Source organism: Pan paniscus, chromosome 7 (assembly GCF_029289425.2).
Source record: "Pan paniscus chromosome 7, NHGRI_mPanPan1-v2.0_pri, whole genome shotgun sequence".
In the NCBI taxonomy this organism is placed as follows: Eukaryota; Metazoa; Chordata; class Mammalia; order Primates; family Hominidae; genus Pan; species Pan paniscus.
In genome coordinates, this window is record NC_073256.2 from 89263060 (window position 1) to 89282313 (window position 19254).

General features: G+C 37.1%; 1 protein-coding gene across 14 annotated transcripts in view; it reads right to left on the minus strand.

Moving 5' to 3' along the window:
- STAU2 (staufen double-stranded RNA binding protein 2) overlaps positions 1–19254 on the minus strand; it is a 324824-nt gene that overhangs the window by 95878 nt on the left and 209692 nt on the right. For 8 of the 14 annotated variants that reach the window (XM_024929783.4, XM_063606822.1, XM_063606823.1 and 5 more), the window contains one exon: positions 11423–11536. The exons of 4 other annotated variants lie outside the window; for them this stretch is intronic. In XM_024929783.4, coding sequence (XP_024785551.1) covers positions 11423–11536 — 114 coding nt within the window. Of the gene's footprint in view, positions 1–11422; positions 11537–14291; positions 14488–19254 lie in introns of all 14 variants that reach the window. 2 more of the 14 variants (XR_008626426.1, XR_008626424.2) reach the window with 1 other exon arrangement.

Consider the following 19254-nt stretch of genomic DNA (forward strand, 5'->3'; position numbering starts at 1 on the left):
GTAGAAAACCTGACCTAGGTTTGCTCGTAGCATTATCACTGTTTCATCTATGGAGGGTAACAGAAGACATTTTTTTTTATCACTACCTTGCCCTTAAAATTTAATTTTCACAAATTATGTGAAATTAAATTTCACATATGTCTAGAATATTTGGGGGTTTAAAAATGCCTTCAAATTTCTTCCATCAGAGGATGCAAAAGAGAAGCCAATTAACTAAAGGGTATTTTAAAAAATATGTAATCTAAAAAGGCATTCAGTGCCAACTTAGAAACAAAGAGAGTAGGCCAAATAACTATTAGCAATGAAAGAAAAATACTGAAATTTTTGAAAAATAACCAGTAACTGGTCTGTCTAAAAAGGAATTTTGGACATGGGGAGAGGCATGACTTAATTGAAGGTGTATTGCTAAGGGAGAGAAGGTTACCGCTTTTCAGTTTTAAATAGTGTAATAAATCATACGCAACACCATAATTTAAGTTTATGAGGAAGGTAATACTCTTTAGGTTGTAAAAGTGACCTCCAGTGGGCAATAATGCTCTCAAATCCGTGGCCTAGGGAACTATATTCCATTGATCGTCACTTTAAAAAAGTCTATATAGGCAACAGTTTTCCACTATAACTTTCACATCTATTTAGCAATTATATACATATGGTTATTTATTGGTTTAATAATGTATCTGGTTTGATTCATTAGTAGTGAACTGTTAACAGAAAGGTTTTTAGAATATTTCCCCAGTGATCTTCAAATCAACATCAAACATAGAGGCATACAGAATAGTAGGAATAGTAAATTCCTACCTAAATATTTTTAATTTAGAGGGGACACTAAGAATTAGAATACTGAATTTAAAATGAAGAAACTGGGCAGGCATGATGGCTCATGTCTGTAATCTCATCACTTTGGGAGCCTGAGGTGGAAGGATCAATTGAGCCCAGGAGCTCATGACCAGGCTGGGTAACTAAGAAAATAAAAGAGAAGAAAAAAGAAAAGAAAAGAAATTCGCTTATTAGGTGTGCTGGCGTGTGCCTGTAGTCCCAGCAATTCAGGAGGCTGAAGTGGGAGGATCACTTGTGCTCAGGAGTTTGAGGTTACAGTGAGCTAAGATTGTGCCACTGCACTCCACCCTGGGCAATAGAGTGAGTTCTTGTCTCAATAAATAAAAATAAATAAATAAATAAATAAAGGAACTACCGATAAGCGGCATATATGCAGGTCCAAAACTGAACAAAACTTACTAGAAAATCTAGAAAACACTTTGGGTTCTATTTATACTTTGTCTCCTATGAAATCATGAACATCAAATTATCTTCAGAGATAACCTGTTATGAAACACCAAGCTACAGATAAACTGAGGTACAGATTAAATAACCACATTTTTAGTCTTTTTTAGTGTGAAAAGTTAGGTTTTTTTAATTCTAAAATTTCACACTTTTTGCCCATTAAAATAGCTGTTATTCATCATTTCAGGAAAAAAAAAGTGGGAGAAGGAAAGCAATAAGTAAGTTCGTGGCTTTTGACTCTAGTCCAAAATTATTTTATGGCTCAAATTAATAAGTCACTTGTGTGCACAATATCACTGGATATATGTAACCTCTCGAAATGTGGTTATGCTGTTCTAAGCATATATGAAATTATAAGTCAGTTATAAAATACACAATATTCAATCTTCCCACTAGCTTCCCCTATAACTCACTGTTGGTTCTGGAAACTGCTTATACATCTGAAATGAAAAAAGTGAAAGATCACTATGGAAATAGCAGAATATTCTTTATTACTTAAAAAAAAAGTTCCGCTCAGAAGTGTTTCTAAATGGAATTTCATCAAGGAGAGAAAAGTAACCTTTGCCATAGGCAAACTTTCTTTTAACACTCTGATAAATACTGATGAAGACAGACTTATTTATTATTCCTTCAGAAAATAAAATTGGTTTCCACTGTAAATAAATTCAAAATTCAGTCAAGTCTAATTGTGCTATAAAACGGGCAATACTTCCAGAAAACTGGCTTCTTTCCAAAAGAGAATGGACTCTGAATAACCATATTTAAGGCAATATTTGATACAAAATTCAGAAGGTGAATTTTTAAGGCTTCTTCCTTCTAATCCTAGGATTGAACTAGCAAACTTTCCCTGTAAAAAGTCAGATAGTAAATATTTTAGGACTTGCAGGCTATAAGGTCTCTGTCATAACTACTCATATCTGTCATCACAGTGTGAAAGTGGCCATAGGCAATACCAAAATAATGGTTGTGGCTGTGTCCCAGTAAAGCTGTATTTACAGGCACTAAAATTCAAATTCCATATAATTTTCACATGTCACGAAATACTATTTTTCTTGTGATATTTTTCAGCCATTTCAAAATGTAAAAGCCATTCTTAGTTCAGGTGGTGGGCTGAATCTGACTCACAGGCCATAGTTTACTGACTCTTGTTTTCGTCCACAGTCTATTTTTAGTCTATTATTTAGATAGAATAATATCTATCCTGTGGTGAGAAGCTCCTGGTGACTTTTCCTCCTGTAATTTTTTTTAAGATATGATTAAATTCCTTAACTATAAGATATAATTTGTGTAAAACGAAAATTGTATATAATAAAGTTAAATGTCAGCAGAAGACATTTTAGTTCTAAGATCAAGGGACAAGTTTCAGAGGGAGGACACATTTTGAAATATTAAAAAAAATCAACAAATACGAAAGCACTTTACCAAAGCAAACATTAAAGTTGATGTTCATTTTTAATATATCTGTCTTAGCACTCTAATTCATAAAAAGTAAACAAAAATCAAGTTATAGTTTGAATTTTGGCAGCTCCAGGACCTCCTGGAAGTTGCCAGCGGCAGTGATTATACCCAATCTTTCCACACCCCACAGCACTCAGCGCTGCTGACGTACAGAGCAAGCAAAGCCGCTGAAGTTCAAAACCTGCACTGAATCTATCTCAAACAAAGAATGCCAGGACCCACTGCAGTGACCCCTAGGATGATGACATGGTATCTGTTATTACGCAATGTCACTTAAGTATGTCTTTTATATTAATAAAAAAGTTCGTCTTGGTAAATTCTTGCTCAAACCTATGATGTCTCTTTAGATTCTGAGGAATGCAGTCATGAATGACATTATTCAGTGAATAGTGACTTGTATACTAATAAGGAGGCTGCCCCTGGTACTTGAAGAAAGTAATTTAGGACACCATGAAAAATGTACTCATATGCATAATATGTTAGAAAAATGAAAAGTTATAAACAGAGAAAAGAACTAATGGAGATATTATGATGGATTTCTAAGGCCAATTACATGTATTTACAGTATGTGACTACAGCAAGATCAAGCTCTGGGATTCTTTCACAAAAAAATGTCCTTATAGGGCCACCACTAGAAAAAGCTTACTAGGCCAAACATTCTATTTCTCTCACTAATTTTACCAAATGAATTTTACCAAACCTAAGTCATTCTAATTTTCTTAGAAATTCAATTTAATTCCATCCTATAAACACATATCAAGTGCCTCGTAAGTGCAAGAGCATAAACACTGAGAATACTGAGGTGAGCAAGACTCTGCCCTGTATCTCAAGGAGATCACTGCCCAGTGGGGTAGACCAACATGAAGAGATCTTGGGAGACAGTTTGATAAGTGTAACAATGGGATAATGTACAAAGTACAGATAGAGCTCAAAGGAAGCAGAGTTTTAACTCTCTCTTGGTTTGGGGAAGGCCTATTGACTGGAGTGACATCTTGGCTGAATCTGACAGAAAAATTAAAATTCCCCTATGAGCAATGAGAGAAAGGGCCAGGCAGAGGGAACACACATGCAAAGATACAGATGTAAGAGCATGAAATATGGTAACTCAGGACTGCTAGAGCATAAAGCGTGGGTATAAGTACAGGGTGAATGGTAAAAGATGAGATTGGAGACATAGGCAAAGAACCAAATCACAGTCCCCTGAGATTTCATCCTATAGACTTGTGCATCCAACACCCATGTGGCTACTGAGCACCTGAAATGTAATAGTTTTAAATCAGATGTATTATAAGAAGAAAATACATACCAGATTTCAAGTATGAAAGAATAGTATCTCAATAATCTTAAAAGTTGATTATATGTTGAGATGATATTTTAGATATATTGGGTTAAATAAAATGTATTATTACAATTAATTTTAACTGTTTGACTTTTTAAAATGAGGCTACTAGAAAATTTAAAATTACATATGTGACACTTGATCCCTTATGTAGTAGTCCTTGCGGTTGATTCCTCAACAACTACTTCACCCCAAGCATTTAAACCAGAAGTGATTACTTCTCCTGCCAGCAACTGGTGTAGAAATGGGCACATGACCAACCCAACCCAGGCTTATAAATTGAGGGAAAGATAGCTGGAGGGGTTCCTGGTACAGATGTCTTTGCCCAGGACACAAGAAGATCAGCTCTCTCCTTCTGGATGTGGTTATACTGCACACAACACAGAGAACTCCTGTGGCTATCTTTCTGAGTCAGAGGATGAAGTGGAGGATGGCAGAGCTAAGAAATGGGAATAACCTGAGTCCTTGCTGACATCATTGAGCTGCTTTATCAACCAACCCTGGAGCTCACCCTTCCTTTGAACTTCCTGTTATGTGAGATAATGAGGTTCGTTATTATTTAAGCCAATATGAGTCAGGTTTTCTGTTACTTGTAGCCAAAAGCATCCTGGCTGATACACTCCATTAGACCACAATTACCTCAAGGGCAAGGGAATACAGATACTATCACTTAAGACCATCTCGTACTGCAAAAGGTCTGTACATAGTCTACAATCAATATATTATTGTTGTGATAATGTATATTGGGGTAATATGTGGGAAGGCTTTCCCTTTCTTAGTTCTAAAATATCATTAGTTGTAAGACATTACAGCCTAATGACTCAGGCGAGGAGAATTTTAATTAATCAGAGAATAACCTACAAGCAGAACTTAATCAAAACTAGAATACTCATTAGATTTGTAAATTGTTACACTTCATGAATGTCCTTTCATTAAGAGGCCTGACTTGAATCCTAGTCAAAGCATACACATTGGAAACAATTCAGCTTAATTTTACTAATCTGGACATAAACCCTTAAAGGTGATTCAGCAAATATACAACTGCTAGAGTTTATACCTCATTATTCTGAGAACTAAGCAAAATAATGTATGGAGAGCCTAGCACATATGTATATGTATGTATATGGTAAACATACTACATATAGATTTGGTTCTTGCTTATTTTCTCTTGTAGAATTGGATTTTAATTCAAAATACAAATGGTTCCCAACTTACAATGATTCAACTTATGATTTTTTGACTTTAAAATGGTGATACACATTCAGAAGGAACTGCATTTCCAATTTTGAACTTCCTGGGCTAGTAATATGCATACCATACTCTCTTGAGATGCTGGATGGCAGCAGCAAACTGCACCTTCCAGTCAGCCACTTGATCATGAGGAAAAACAACTAATGAGGCAGGCTAAGCTAAACTAAACTATGATATTCAGTAGGTTAGGTGCATTAAATCCATTTTCTACTTATAATATTTTCAATTTAGATGGGTTGAAGAGCATTTGTAATATATGAAATATGCAGTCATTTACTCTATGTGGTAATCTTGCTTTTGTTGACTAGAAGTCAGATTACAGTAAATACTAATATACATATGTTAAACTTCATTGGCTAGTTAATGCTTGGTTAGGTGGTTGATTTACTAATTCATTCTTTCATGTATACGAAGCAAGTAAGCTCAAGATGTAACCTCAACACAATAAGGCAGGCAGCAGTAAAACTATCAACTAGAAATTAGAAGCTATAGTGTTTTTACTAAGCTACATCTACTTACCCAATCTTTGTGAGATTTGGTGATATTGACAATGCAATCAGAATGAAGATGAATAAAAAGGAAACAAAGATAGGGAAGGAAGTTTATGACTTTGGGGCTGTAATTAGAAGGTGACTAATGTAATTAAAGGAGACAGGAAAAGATACTTAGTAACATCTAAAAGTGATGAGGAAACATATAGAAAGGGTGTCATGACAGAGTCAAGAATAATACTTAGTGAGTTATATCAAGCTAGGAGATTACAAAACCCTCCTGAACTATCACTAAGTATGTTGCTTTTAATAACATACACTAACCAATACAACCAACTTCCAAATAGGATATGCTGAAGAATATTGAGCAAAACCCTCACCAGCTCAATCTTAAAAAATAAATGACTGACAAGTTCAAAATTTCATAAGACAATTGGCTCAGCAATTGTAAATCAGTGACCTTTGTATGCACTAGTGTCTAAAGGAGTATTCCTACACACAGTTGTTCACAGTTAGCTCATGTTTGCTGAGAAATCTGTATCTGAAAATTTAAGCTATGTTTTTGTTCTGGACAATTGAACTAATTTGAGTGTGAATTTCTAATATCATATTTGTTGTGATGAATAAGGTAAACATGAGAATGTCAAAACATTCTCTCCAAGACACCACGAGGACCTCCAGGCAAACCCAGCCTGAATGACTGCCCACTGTCTGGATGAGAATTCAGGGTTTCAGGATGGGAAACTCTGGCCTACAGACGTCTTCGCTAAAGCCAGACAGGAGTGGGCTTAGACCACTTTTTGTAGACTGATAATTACTTTAAGAAGTCTGGGCCAGGTGCAGTGGCTCACACCTGTAATCCTAGCACTTTGGGAGGCCAAGGCGCGCAGATCACGAGGTCAGGAGTTCGAGACCAGTCTGCCCAACATGGTGAAACCCCGTCTCTACTAAAAATACAAAAATTAGCCAGGTGTGGTGGTGTGCACCTGTAATCCCAGCTACTCAGGAGGCTGAGGCAGGAGAATCACTTGAACCCAGGAAGTGGAGGTTGCAGTGAGCCGAAATCACGCCACTGCACTCCAGCCTGGGTGACAGAGCAAGACTTCGTCTCCAAAAAAAAAAAAAAAAAAAGAAAAGTCTGAAGCAGGCCTTAACTAATCACTGGCATTTGGAGAAGCTCTAAACCAGGCTATGGGTTAAATTTAGTGCATTCCAAGGTGGAGCCAACACACCAAGAGAGCACAGGAGAGGTAAGAGGATGGCATCCACATTTTCTCAGAATCAGGACTGCATATGAGTACGTGATAAAGCAATGAATCTGGCTGTTTTTTTAACATTAGGCTTAATCTAGTATTATCTATATACAGTAAAATTTACCCTTTTTAGAGTGTAGTTCAGTGAATTTGACAAACGCAGTCATGTTTCTACCACCACAATTAAGATGTAACACATTTCCATTACCTCCCAAAACTCCCTCATGATACTTTGTAGTTAATCCCTCTCCACACCCCCAGCCCCTGCAACCACTCATCTGTTTTCTATCCCTATAGTTTTGATTTTTCCAGAATGTCATATAAATGGAATCTATAGTATGTAGCCTTTCGAATGGTTTCTTTCACCAACCATCATGTAACTGACAACAAGGCCAGTGAGACTCGGACACAATTGATGAACTGGAAGGTGGTAGGAATTGAAGTTGGATAAGTGGAGGGGGCCAAATCATAGGAGTTTGTGTGCCACAGCTAAATTTTTTGCATTTTATAGGAGGTGTGATGGGAAGCCACTGGAAGGTTTTGTGTAGTTGAGTAAGGTAATCAGATTAATTTTTCACACCTATAATCCCAGCACTTTGGGACGCTGAGGTGGGAGGATTGCCTGAGCCCAGGAGGCTGAGGCTACAATGAGTTGTGATTGTGCCACTGCACTCCAGCCTGGGTGACAGAGCAAAACTCTGTCTCAAAATAATATGTGAAAGAGAGACTACAGTGGAACAAAGGTAGAAAAAATGAGGCTAATTTAGAAGCTGCTGCAGTCATCTGGGTTAAAAATGATAGGGACTTAAACTAGAATGGTAAAATTGGAGGTGGTGAGCAGCAGTCAGGTCAGAGACATAATTTAGAGGAAGAGATGCTGGGACAAGGTGTAGCATGTGACGGGGACTAGGGGTTCAAGGAAAGCTCCAAGGATGGTCTGAGCAACAAGGTAATGATGGTAACATTCACCGGGACAGAGGAAAGGACAGAAGAGGTAGGAGCAGGCATGGTAGGGGGATGCAGGGAACAAAGAGTTCCATAAATTTGGGCATCATCAGCATATAGATGGTATTGAATCTTTCCCCTGATCATTTTGCATATCTGTATCAACTTCTGATAGAGAAATTTCACTTAACAGTCTCTGTCCTGTTACCCTTTAATACAGCAAATGAATGCACCAGGTAATGTATTCAATTTCCACTTCACTAAGTTCCTAGGGTTACATTTTTAAAAAATAAGAAGATAAGCTATAAAGGCTCAAGTCTAGAGAGCTCTTCCATTTCTTGCCTTTGTTTTCCACACAGGTAAGAACAACCTGTGTTTCATAAGAAGGACTACTTCCAAATTTCACATACACTTTTTTTCTCAGAATACCAATTCTGTTTGGTCAACTGCGTTGGGCCAAATGGATTATGAATAGAAACTTTAAAAAAATGATTACAATTTTTCTTGCTTTAAAATGTTTCCCTGTTTACTAGCATTTACAAATTAATGGGTGAAAAAGCATTTAGTGGTCCAAGTTTTCCACCTTATGAGATCAAGTTGATGCTGCTACGGTGAAGGAGTACCTTTTGCTTAGACAGACCCTCAGGTTGGGGAGAGGGTAACGGCAACATAATGTAGAAAAGCCAGAGGGTGTGAAGTGGGGATTTACTTTGTGTCTCCTTTCCCCAGGGAGCCCAAATATCCAAGAACAAGAGAGGAGCAGTGATCACATCACCTACTTTCTACCTCCTAGGCCACTACAATAGTGTTTGATGTACAGGATGATTATTCCTGTCCAACATTTATTCCAGTCATTTATTCATCTACCAATGTGACCATCATCAACACATTTCCTGAAAGTTTCTATCTTAAAATTTCATGCAAATTTGTCATCTATAAAATAGTTGTATTTGCTTTAATATAAAAATGTCTTAATTTATCATTGAGTGCAATTGACATTCAGTTAGATATAGTGAGACCACTATGTACAGTCGTGCAGGTGTACACTGCACACCTCAATGGGGTGCATTCACACTGCAGTTATTGTAGATTTATTACAAAAATTTTCTGTCAGATGGCAGTAAAATGCCTTGAGGAAGAGGCACTTTTTTTTTCTAATTTGTAAAGGTGTCATATGGGTGAACAGTAGCCCTGAACTTTGAGTACCTTGGCATAGGAACTTGGCACAAGCCCAAACTAGCCTCATTATCTTATATATGAAGAAGCCAAGTCCCCAAGAGGTGAAGAAACAAGGTCCCAAAGCTAGTTCAAGGCAAAATTGCATTTGATCCCAGTCTGCACTCTCACTCCAGTGTTACAGCAACATGCCACCTCTGTGAACAGTGGGTTGCTCTTTTCAGAGGTGTGGGTTACTGATGTGCTCTTTCATTTCTTTGCTCAGCCTTAGAAGAGACCTTTCCAAGATAGGTATCCCACGCTGCTTTTGACATTTGCCTCTACCATGAGTGGATACATAGATAGATATAAAGTTAGCTATACTGTACTTGCCCAGTATTCAAAAAGGTGGAGTTGCTAGACTGTAAGCTCCATGAGAGCAAGAACCATGTCTGACATTCTCCTCATGTATCCTTAGCACCTAGCATACAGTCAATTTGTAGTTTATACAAGGAAACATAATACTCTTCTGTAAGCTAATTTAGGCCATGCCCCTCAGGTTCCTACTGCACTCTCTTCTACAGCTAGGGCATATGTCAATGTAAAACCCTGAGAAGCACTGGAGTGGTCTCTAAGCTGCTTTCCATATTAATATGCTACAACTGTTTATTTTTGGTTGGGCTCATTCAACCTGCATCAGGAAGATCAGTTACAGAATCATAACAGCACTGGAATGGATCTTGTAAGTCATCTAACCCAACTCCTTCATTTAACATAACCAGGAAACAGAGTTGCAAGGAAGTAACAGAATCCATCCAGGTAGCTGCAGCAAACCTATACTATGGTCCATTCCTAAAACTCAGATTTTCTGACCACCAATTACATGATCTTCCCTAAATATCACAATACTTCCCCACCAATGAATGAATAATGATTGGAAACAAACAATGTCAGAGACATTGTGAACTAGAAAGGTATGTCCTTAAGAATGTTTTCCAAAGTCTTGTTTGAGTTGGACAATGATAAATCATGAGTTTGAGAAGATAGACTATTTATTCTTTCCAAGCAAGAAGTACTAGTGAGATAGAAGAAAAGAAGATTAGTTAGGTAAGACTATTAGAAGTCCTCAAATTTACTGAAAAACGGATATAAAGCTGGATTATAGTTGTTCTGTACATGAATGGCTAATTTAGAAAGCATAACTGGTTAGTCATACAGAAAACATGTATGTCTATTTACTCTGACTCCAAGCCAGAAATTCTGTGATTTAGGACATTAGTTTAGTCTAAAGGGATTATTTTAATGAAAAATATGTATTCTGTTGTAAACAGGATGTATTCTCAAGCTGCTATCTAAACAATAAAAGGAATTTGTTTATTAAGAAACAATACACTTTTCAGATTTTTAGCTTTATTTCAGAAATAAACCTTTAAAAGTAAAAACAATACTGGAACTTTATTTCAATAATATCCCAAGTTATGGGACTAAGTTGATGGTTCTGAAAGTTTACACAGTTGTTCTACATACAGTCACATGCTGCATGATGACGTTTTGGTCAATAACAGACCACAAATATAATGGTGCTCCCAGAAGGTTACAATACCATATTTTTACTGTACATTTTCTATGTTTAAATATACAGATACCACTGCATTACAATTGCCTATGGTATTCAGCAAAGTAACATGCTGTACACGTTTGTAGTGGGAGCAGGAGGCTCTACCACATAGCCTAGGTGTGTGGTAGGCTCTAGTATTTAGGTTTGTGTAAGTACATTCTGTGATGCTTGCACAGCAACAAAATCACCTGATGATGCATTTCTCACAACATATCCTTGTCATTAAGTGACGCATCACTGTACATTCTATAATACAAAACTCTTTTTAACAGAACCAAATGAGTATACTACAGTGAGACTCCAGTGTTATCTATATTGTTTTGTTGACCCTTCCTCTCATATATAACTATTAAAGATAAAAATAACCTGTGGGACAACTATTTTTCATATAAAATAATTCCATATTTAAAATAATAATGAACTGCAAACAAGAAGTCTAAAATAATTTAAATCTACTATGATATCAATTTCCCAACGCAAACAATTTTGATTTTTCAAGTCTAGCAGATGGTGCTAGCAGATAATGTATTAAGGAAAGCAAAGCTGCATGTGCGCACATAGCTTCCATTTTGATGGCCTTCCATTTCCGAGCTGGGCCATAACACAGCAAAATGGCAGTGGCATATTATACCTGATCATGGCTGGCTTCAATGGAGCTTCCAATAGCATGGAAAGTCATCTGCACAGGGGCTAATGTCAGACAGGTCACACACTCTTTGCCACTTTGTCTATCACAGTAGTGAACCTATAACAGAACACACGCAATCCACTGAACACCATTTTCAGAGGGGACAAGATGCAAATAGGTCCTTTTGCAAAGGGTCTAGATTTCAGGAAAATTCAAATAATTTACACAGAACACACTTTAAATATTTAAAACCTTATTGAACCCCTCCAATATCTGGGACTTGAATTGAATCTATTAATTCCATCTTAAGTCTTTTTGAGGATTTAAGGGAGTTTAGGAAATGCTATGCAAAGTGCTTTTACATTATAGCTAGTAGAAAAATTCACAACTAAATGCTATACCTATCTTTCAAGTCTAGCTTTTTATAATACATGATCCATAAAGGGCTCAAGCATATGCGTAAGTCAAAGTTCATCTGATTCTAATGTAACTTTGTCAACCTGAATTTTCTCTCTTCTTTGACTCCATGTGTATGTGACTGCCACATAATTGGTACTGACACTCTTCTATTTCTACAGTATAGTCCCTACAAAACCACTGTTGAATATATATCACTATATCATGTTCTGTTTGAAATTGTGACATTACAATCAAATTGAATTAAATTGAAATGATTTGTAATGTACAGACCAAAATAAAGTGGTCACAATATTATCTTTCATTTAGTTAAATACAACTAACCATTATTAAAGCCACATGTAAGACACTCCACATCAAAGGTAAGGTACATGGGGAAGGGGGAAGAGTTTGAGTCCATCTTCCCATTAAGAAAATTTCCATCCTTCCATTTATCTACTGTCAAAAACTTCCAGGTTTTTAAAATTGTAAGCTAATAAAGTAAAAAGAGCATCACTTTCATAATAAAATTAATGAAAATATGCTTATAGAATAAATTAGGGTTCCTATTTATTATATTAGAGAGAAAATTGGTTTTATTAGCTATAACTTGCTCAATTTGTTAAATGTGTATAGATTTAGGATAAAGGCTTAAGTGAAAATTTTGAATTTGTGAGGAAGAAAATTAAAACACATACCTGAGTTAGTTCCTTGTCTTGGTTTTTATTGAATACCTGAGTTATTCCCTTGTCTTGGGTTTTATTCTAATTGCTGCATAATGTCCATATATTTTTATTGCAGAATATGGCCTACGTTTATTTAATCATGTATAATATGGATCTGACTGAAAATTACAATATGAGCCCTAGTCTAATGGCTTAATAATTCAAGTTTTTTAAACCAGTAGGGTTGTTAAGAATGGCCATCATTTTCCCTGGAGGTAGGGAAACTTCTTCCTGGGAATCTATAAAAGTAGTTTAGAGCTCAAATCAAGTCAACATAAAAGCCTTATTCCCAAAGTACTATAAAGATTTTGTTATAAAAAATATTTTTACCAAGTTAACCTTGGGGAAAAAGGTTTGACAACAGTTCTAATTCACCATCCTACACTTTCTGAGCAAATTAAAAGCTCAGTCAATGTATACGAGTTCAAGAATGTGGAAGTGTTGTTTACTACACAGCAACTAGGTATAAGGGGAAAAATGAAACTTATCACATAACAGGTTTATGTAAAAGCCAATAAATGCTGGCACTAAAATAATAGCAACAGTTCACAACCATTTATGGCATGGTTAAACTATTATGTCTGATATAGTGCTATTATAAAACATGCTCTTTTAAAATTTAATAAAATATAATTACCCTTTCGACACCAACTGAAAGTCTGTATGAAAGACATGACAATCTCCTAAATATACAGTGACAGTAAACACACTTCTATGTCAGCTGACTTAATGTAGCTCTATTCTTTCTCCTAGAGAAATGAAAATTAGAAAGGACAAAAATAGGACAATTGCAGTCAAAAAAATAAACTTTAAACTTCGTTTCCATCAGTGACTCAGATACAATTAATGAGACATATAACTTTTCTCCCAACTGTATACAATTCACTGTGAAGCCTGCAAGTACTAATAAAACATTGTGCCTTACAGACATTCAATATTAGTGTGTTTACATATATAACTCATATATGAAAGATAAATGTAAAGGTGCAAGTTAGCACACAGCTCCAAAGATGTCACAGCACGCAATGATGTGACAGAGACTGCTAGTTGTCCTCCAAGATTCTTCCACCGTAATTCTTAGCCAGGCACTTGGAAGCTCAAAATAAAAAACCATATTTTCCAGGCTCCCTTGCAACTGGCCATATAACTAAGTAGACTGTAAAAGAAAGAATTATGTGGCAGCTTCCTGAAAACTTTTAAAAGAGATTTCAAGTGCGTGCCTTTTGCTCTTTTTTACCCATTTTGCCAACCTGCTGTTTGGAGTATAGATATTATCATCTTGACTGCGAGGACAAAGGCCAAAACCTAGATGAGAGTAGTGAGTTGGAAGGGAACTGGGTCCATGAGGACTTCATGGAACAGAACCATCATGCCAGCTGTAGCCTGCAAGCTTATGGACCTTTAAGTGACAAAAAAAAATCTCTATATTGTTTAAGCCACTGGGCTTTTTATCACTCACAAAAGAACCTAATCTCAGTGAGATTTTCTCCTATTGGCCCATAACTGACACCAAGACTCATGGCCAAACCAAAAGAAGCTCTAGAGAGCTGCCAACATTTAGGGCTAGGCTTTCCCCTGAACCCCCTTGTAAAAGTCAGTACAACTGGTCCAATCACAAAGAACACACAAAGGAACAAAGGATGGGGGAGTACAACAGGAGGGAATCATCTGGATTGTCAGCCTGATGAGAAATACAGTATTTCCAGCTAGTGGGTAGCTCTAAGAGAATAGCTGATACAGAGTGGGAATACCTGCATGAAGGGGAGGCTGACATTTCACTCCCTGGTGGGAGGCTTGCTGAGAACTGAAACTGTAGGCCCTTTTTGAATAGAAATTTTGACCGAGTTTGCTGTATGTCCCTGGCAGCTTAGAAGCACATGAAAATACAGAAATTGGGCTTGGAGGTATCTGAGAGCTTATTGAAGGAGTCCTAGGTAGGTAGTGTACCTGAAAAAAACAAAAAGATAAAGGAAGATATGATCACTGCCTACCTCCATGGCCTTTGAACAGCATGAGAGAATCCCAGCAGAAGCCAAGGGGCTACTCAGGCCAGCCAAAGTAACACTCACCAACAGAGGAGGTCAGAGCACAAACCACTGGTAAAGCCAAAAGAAAACGTGGCTGTCCCTCAGGGCCAGAGGGGGCCACTGACTCAAGACACATGGACATGGTGTACATGGAAAAGCACAATGGAGGCCACCAGGAGTGGATGAAACCAGGATGAGTAGCAGCTTCCTCTACCCTAGTCACCCTCTAACCCTCCAGAGCAGTAAGGCCATGAAATAGACGTAAAGTGTGCAGGAAGGTGTCTCAGAGCAAGGTTAAGCTCTGACCCCACCAATCACAAATACATATGCTTGAGTGAGATGAGGAGTGAAAGAGATCAGTGTACACTGTCCCTCCTCTAAGTCTCTGGAGCCAAAATGAATGGCTTGCAATGGAAGGATATGAACTTGGAGTTCTACACTGATGCATTAGATTTTTAAAAACTAAAAGCTAGCCAGAAAACTATGGAATTTGCCAAAGATATCACAAAGGAACATGAACGGGAGATGTGGCAAGGCACGGAGGAAGGGGGTGACTGGAGAAATATAAAATCATTCTGTGTTATATCCCCACTGCATTGAGACTGCTCAGTAAACCAGATAAAAATATGTAGGGAAAAACATGAAACTCTTGCTTGAGGACCCAATTTCAAATTAAACGTAATAATATGCTGATAAAAGGCCTTAAGAAAAAGTCACATTTTACATACTCAACCAATGACTCATAAAGACAAGTTAAATATGGCTTTCTTCAGGTATATATTTTCTTCCTGGAAATAAAAATATCAGTGTTCATGAAACTGTGAATTAAAAAAAATATGTAAATGACATTTTGAAATTCACTCTTCTAAGTCTAAAAATGCTTCTTATGATTCAAAGCATTTGCAGGAACCAGGAATCTTAGAACACTATATTAAAATAATTAGGGCAACAAAATTCCATTCACTGTGTCTGTAACACACAAATCTTCAGAACTGACTGGGTAAACTCTTTCTGCTAGAACAAAGCAGTGCGTTTCTACAAACGTGGCCTGAAAAATTCCAATACACAATGTCATAGGACCTTGATTTTGATGAAAGAAAAATGAATAAAGATAATTATAGAAAATTACAAAAGAGTCATCACCCTATGTTTTGTAAACCAACAATAAAATCCTAAGGCCCCTGCAGCCAACTTAATAGACCCCCTCTGAGTCAAGGGGACCTCAGAGAAACCTGAAAAACTGAATTCCCAGCCATGACAGAAAGGGAGGTTGGATATGCGCAGTCATTTTAGGCATAACTAACCAACATTAACATTGAAATAGAGGTCATAAGACTGATGAAACATGTTATTTGTGGCAATAAGATTCTAAGTTCCAACCTGACTCTAAGTTTCAACCATAGCATCACATGACAGATAGCAGTCCCTGAAGGAAATTAAAATATTTTACCCCAATATATATTTAAATGACATGCCTTGAAATGGCCCTGCAAAGCAGTACCTTGTGCGGGGAACATGCACCTGTACAGAAACTCCATTAAGCCTCCCCTTTTTAGGCCTTTCCTGGGTCTAAGAGATTAAATGAGAGTCTGGGCTGAGCATGGTGGCTCACACCTGTAATCCCAGTGCTTTCGGAGGCCAACAGGGGAGGATCCCTTGAGCCTAGGAGTTTGAGACCAACCTGGGCAACACAGGAGACCCCATCTCTACAAAAAAAATTAGACAGGTGTGGTGTGCCCAGGAGTTTGAGGTTGCAGTGAGCCATAACTGCGCCACTGTACTCCAGCCTCAGTGACAGAGCGAGACCCTGTCTCAAAAATATAAAAAATTTTAAAAATGAGAGTCTGGCAACTTTAAGCTCTGAAAAGAGACATTTACCATCTATTCTCTCTAAAGGCTGTCACCTATGAGGCTTCATCTACATAACAAGAACCTTGGCCTCCACAACCACTCCCTTTATCTTAAGCATTTATTTCTAAACTGACTTCAAGTCTTTAGACAAAGCTTAACACTTTCAACCAATTGCCAATCAGAAAATCTTTGAATCCACCTATGACCTGTAAGCCACGCACCTCCTCCACTCCCCACCCAGCCCCTTCCACAGCTTCAAGATATTCTGCCTCCTTAGGTTGAACCAATATGCACCTTCCATGTATTGATTTGATTTTACCTACAATTCCTGTCTCCCTAAAATGTAACTCCAACACCCAGTGCACACTTTCTCAGGACCTCTTGAGACTGCTCCTTGGGCTATGGTCACTCATTGGCTTAGAATAAACCTCTTTAAAAATACTTCAGAGTTTGGTTTATCAACAGTTTAAGATTTATTATTTATAAATTACATCATTTTGCTGCCTTTGGTACTCTAAAATGTGAGCAACCAATCTTGATTTTTATAATGTTATAGAGCTTCTTCTGGATTTATAACACCATCAACTACTATAAATTGATATTTTGTTTCTTTCTCATGAATTTACAAAAACTATTCCACTGAAAGGTGAGTTATAAATTTCAATATATCAATTAAATAAGATGGCTTTCTTTGAAATTTGCAAATCTATAACTTTTAAGATAAGTTTCCTAGTTTGATTTGTAATCTCATAAACCCAGATGAGATACTATACTTGAGATGGTATACTAAGTTTCCTAGTTTGATATGTACTCTTCTAAACCCAGATGAGATACTATACTTTTGCATTCTGATATTGACTTTGCCAGTCTAAAGACTTCCTTTTTTCTGAAGGGAAAATCAGGAAGTATTCATAGAATCACTTCAAATATTCATAGAATTTAAGAAATAGACAAGGCACTGTGGTTCACACCTGTAATCCCAGCACTTTACAAGGCCAAGGTGCGAAAACTGCTTGAGGCCAGGAGTTTGAGACCAGCATGAGCAACAGAGAGAGATGAGACCCTGTTTCTGTCTGAATGAATGAATGAATGTCTTAAATTACATAAAATGCTAGGTGTGTGAATTTTTTTCATGCTGTTTTGAAAATATGAGGGGCCATCCAAATAAAAATTTAAATTTCCTACCCCCAGCTCCGAAAAGAAGTTGAGTCAAACTACTTCCTGCAGAGCTAAAAGTCCTTGATGTTGCATGACTACTAATTTTACTAATCTCAGCAGGGAACTGGGTTAACTGCTTGTCTGTCGGATGTTTTTAATGGCCATCCCCTATGGAACAAAAATGAGGAGGGTATAAAAAAGACCTATGTTTAAAGAAAGTTGCTTGTTAGATCATTAAGGTATGTGATACATAGCACAATCACTGTGTTAAGAAAACATGTATTGATTAGTACACCTCAGATTCATTAACTGTGGAGTTGACTTCACAGCAGTAGGTAGCAATTCCACTGTAGCTACTGCACCGAAGCCTTGCACAGAAGAGTACAGGCAGCAAGGAGCTGAAGAGTGACAGTTGAACACTAAACCTTAGGAGATTCAAAACATGCTTGATTCTCGCAACATCTGCACCTCAGTTGTACAAACTTGTACAAATAAAGACCCAAATCTTTATTAAGACAAAATAGCACGTTCTTGGCAAGGCACAAAGCAGCTTTCTTTCATAAATATTGACCTAAATAAGTAGATTAAGTTGGTTTCAAAACTTTACTACTTTTTTTGATCACTTGATGACATGTAAATTATTGTATTTATTTAACTACAGTCAACAGTACAAATCTACATGTTAGTTCTATTTATAACTAATGAATTAATGTATAAGTAAACAAAATTAATTTATGCATGAAAAGTATACAGAACTGTAGCTAGCTCATGATTAGCATTAATAATAAATATCAGATAGTCTTATAACACATCCACTCATAATGTAATAAAATAAATGACAAGATATATAATTATTGACAGTAATATTAATGAGAATAATATCTGTTACTGTCTCTTCAGTTTTTTCCCAGTCCTTTCCATAACTAACAAACATCATATCCACTCCTTTGTAACAAAAATATGAACATACATTTAACATGCTTGGTCATGTACCAGTGTTTTAGTTGATGCATAATGTTTCACTCTAAATGCAATATGCTTGTCACATTAATGCCTCTAAAGGGACATGGATAAATAAATGAATGAAATTACATTACACAGACTGAGACACAACTTGGAATTATCTTTTCTCTCTTTTAAAAATCCTATGTTTTAGATAAGCTTTGAAAATTACATGCTTATATTTGATAATCAAAATCTGGCAGTAATGTATAAAGATTTTTTTGTACAAGCCACGGATAAAAATTGTCTAACAAATGAAACAGATGTGTTGTCAGCATTGTTTAGGGGGATAATAACATTCTTACTGTAAGTGACAAGCATGTACATGACAAAAATCCTAAACATTTGATTTTTGCTTTTTTTTTTGAGACGGAGTCTCACTCTGTCGCCCAGGCTGAAGTGCAGTGGCGTGATCTTGGCTCACTGCAAGCTCCACCTCCCGGGTTCACGCCATTCTCCTGCCTCAGCCTCCCAAGTAACTGGGACTACAGGCGCCCACCACCACGCCTGGCTAATTTTTTGTATTTTTAGTAGAGATGGGGTTTCACCGTGATAGCCAGGATGGTCTCGATCTCCTGACCTCGTGATCCGCCCACCTCGGCCTCCCAAAGTGCTGGGATTACAGGCGTGAGCCACCGCCCCTGGCCGTTCTTTGCTTTTTAGTTTCCATTAACTA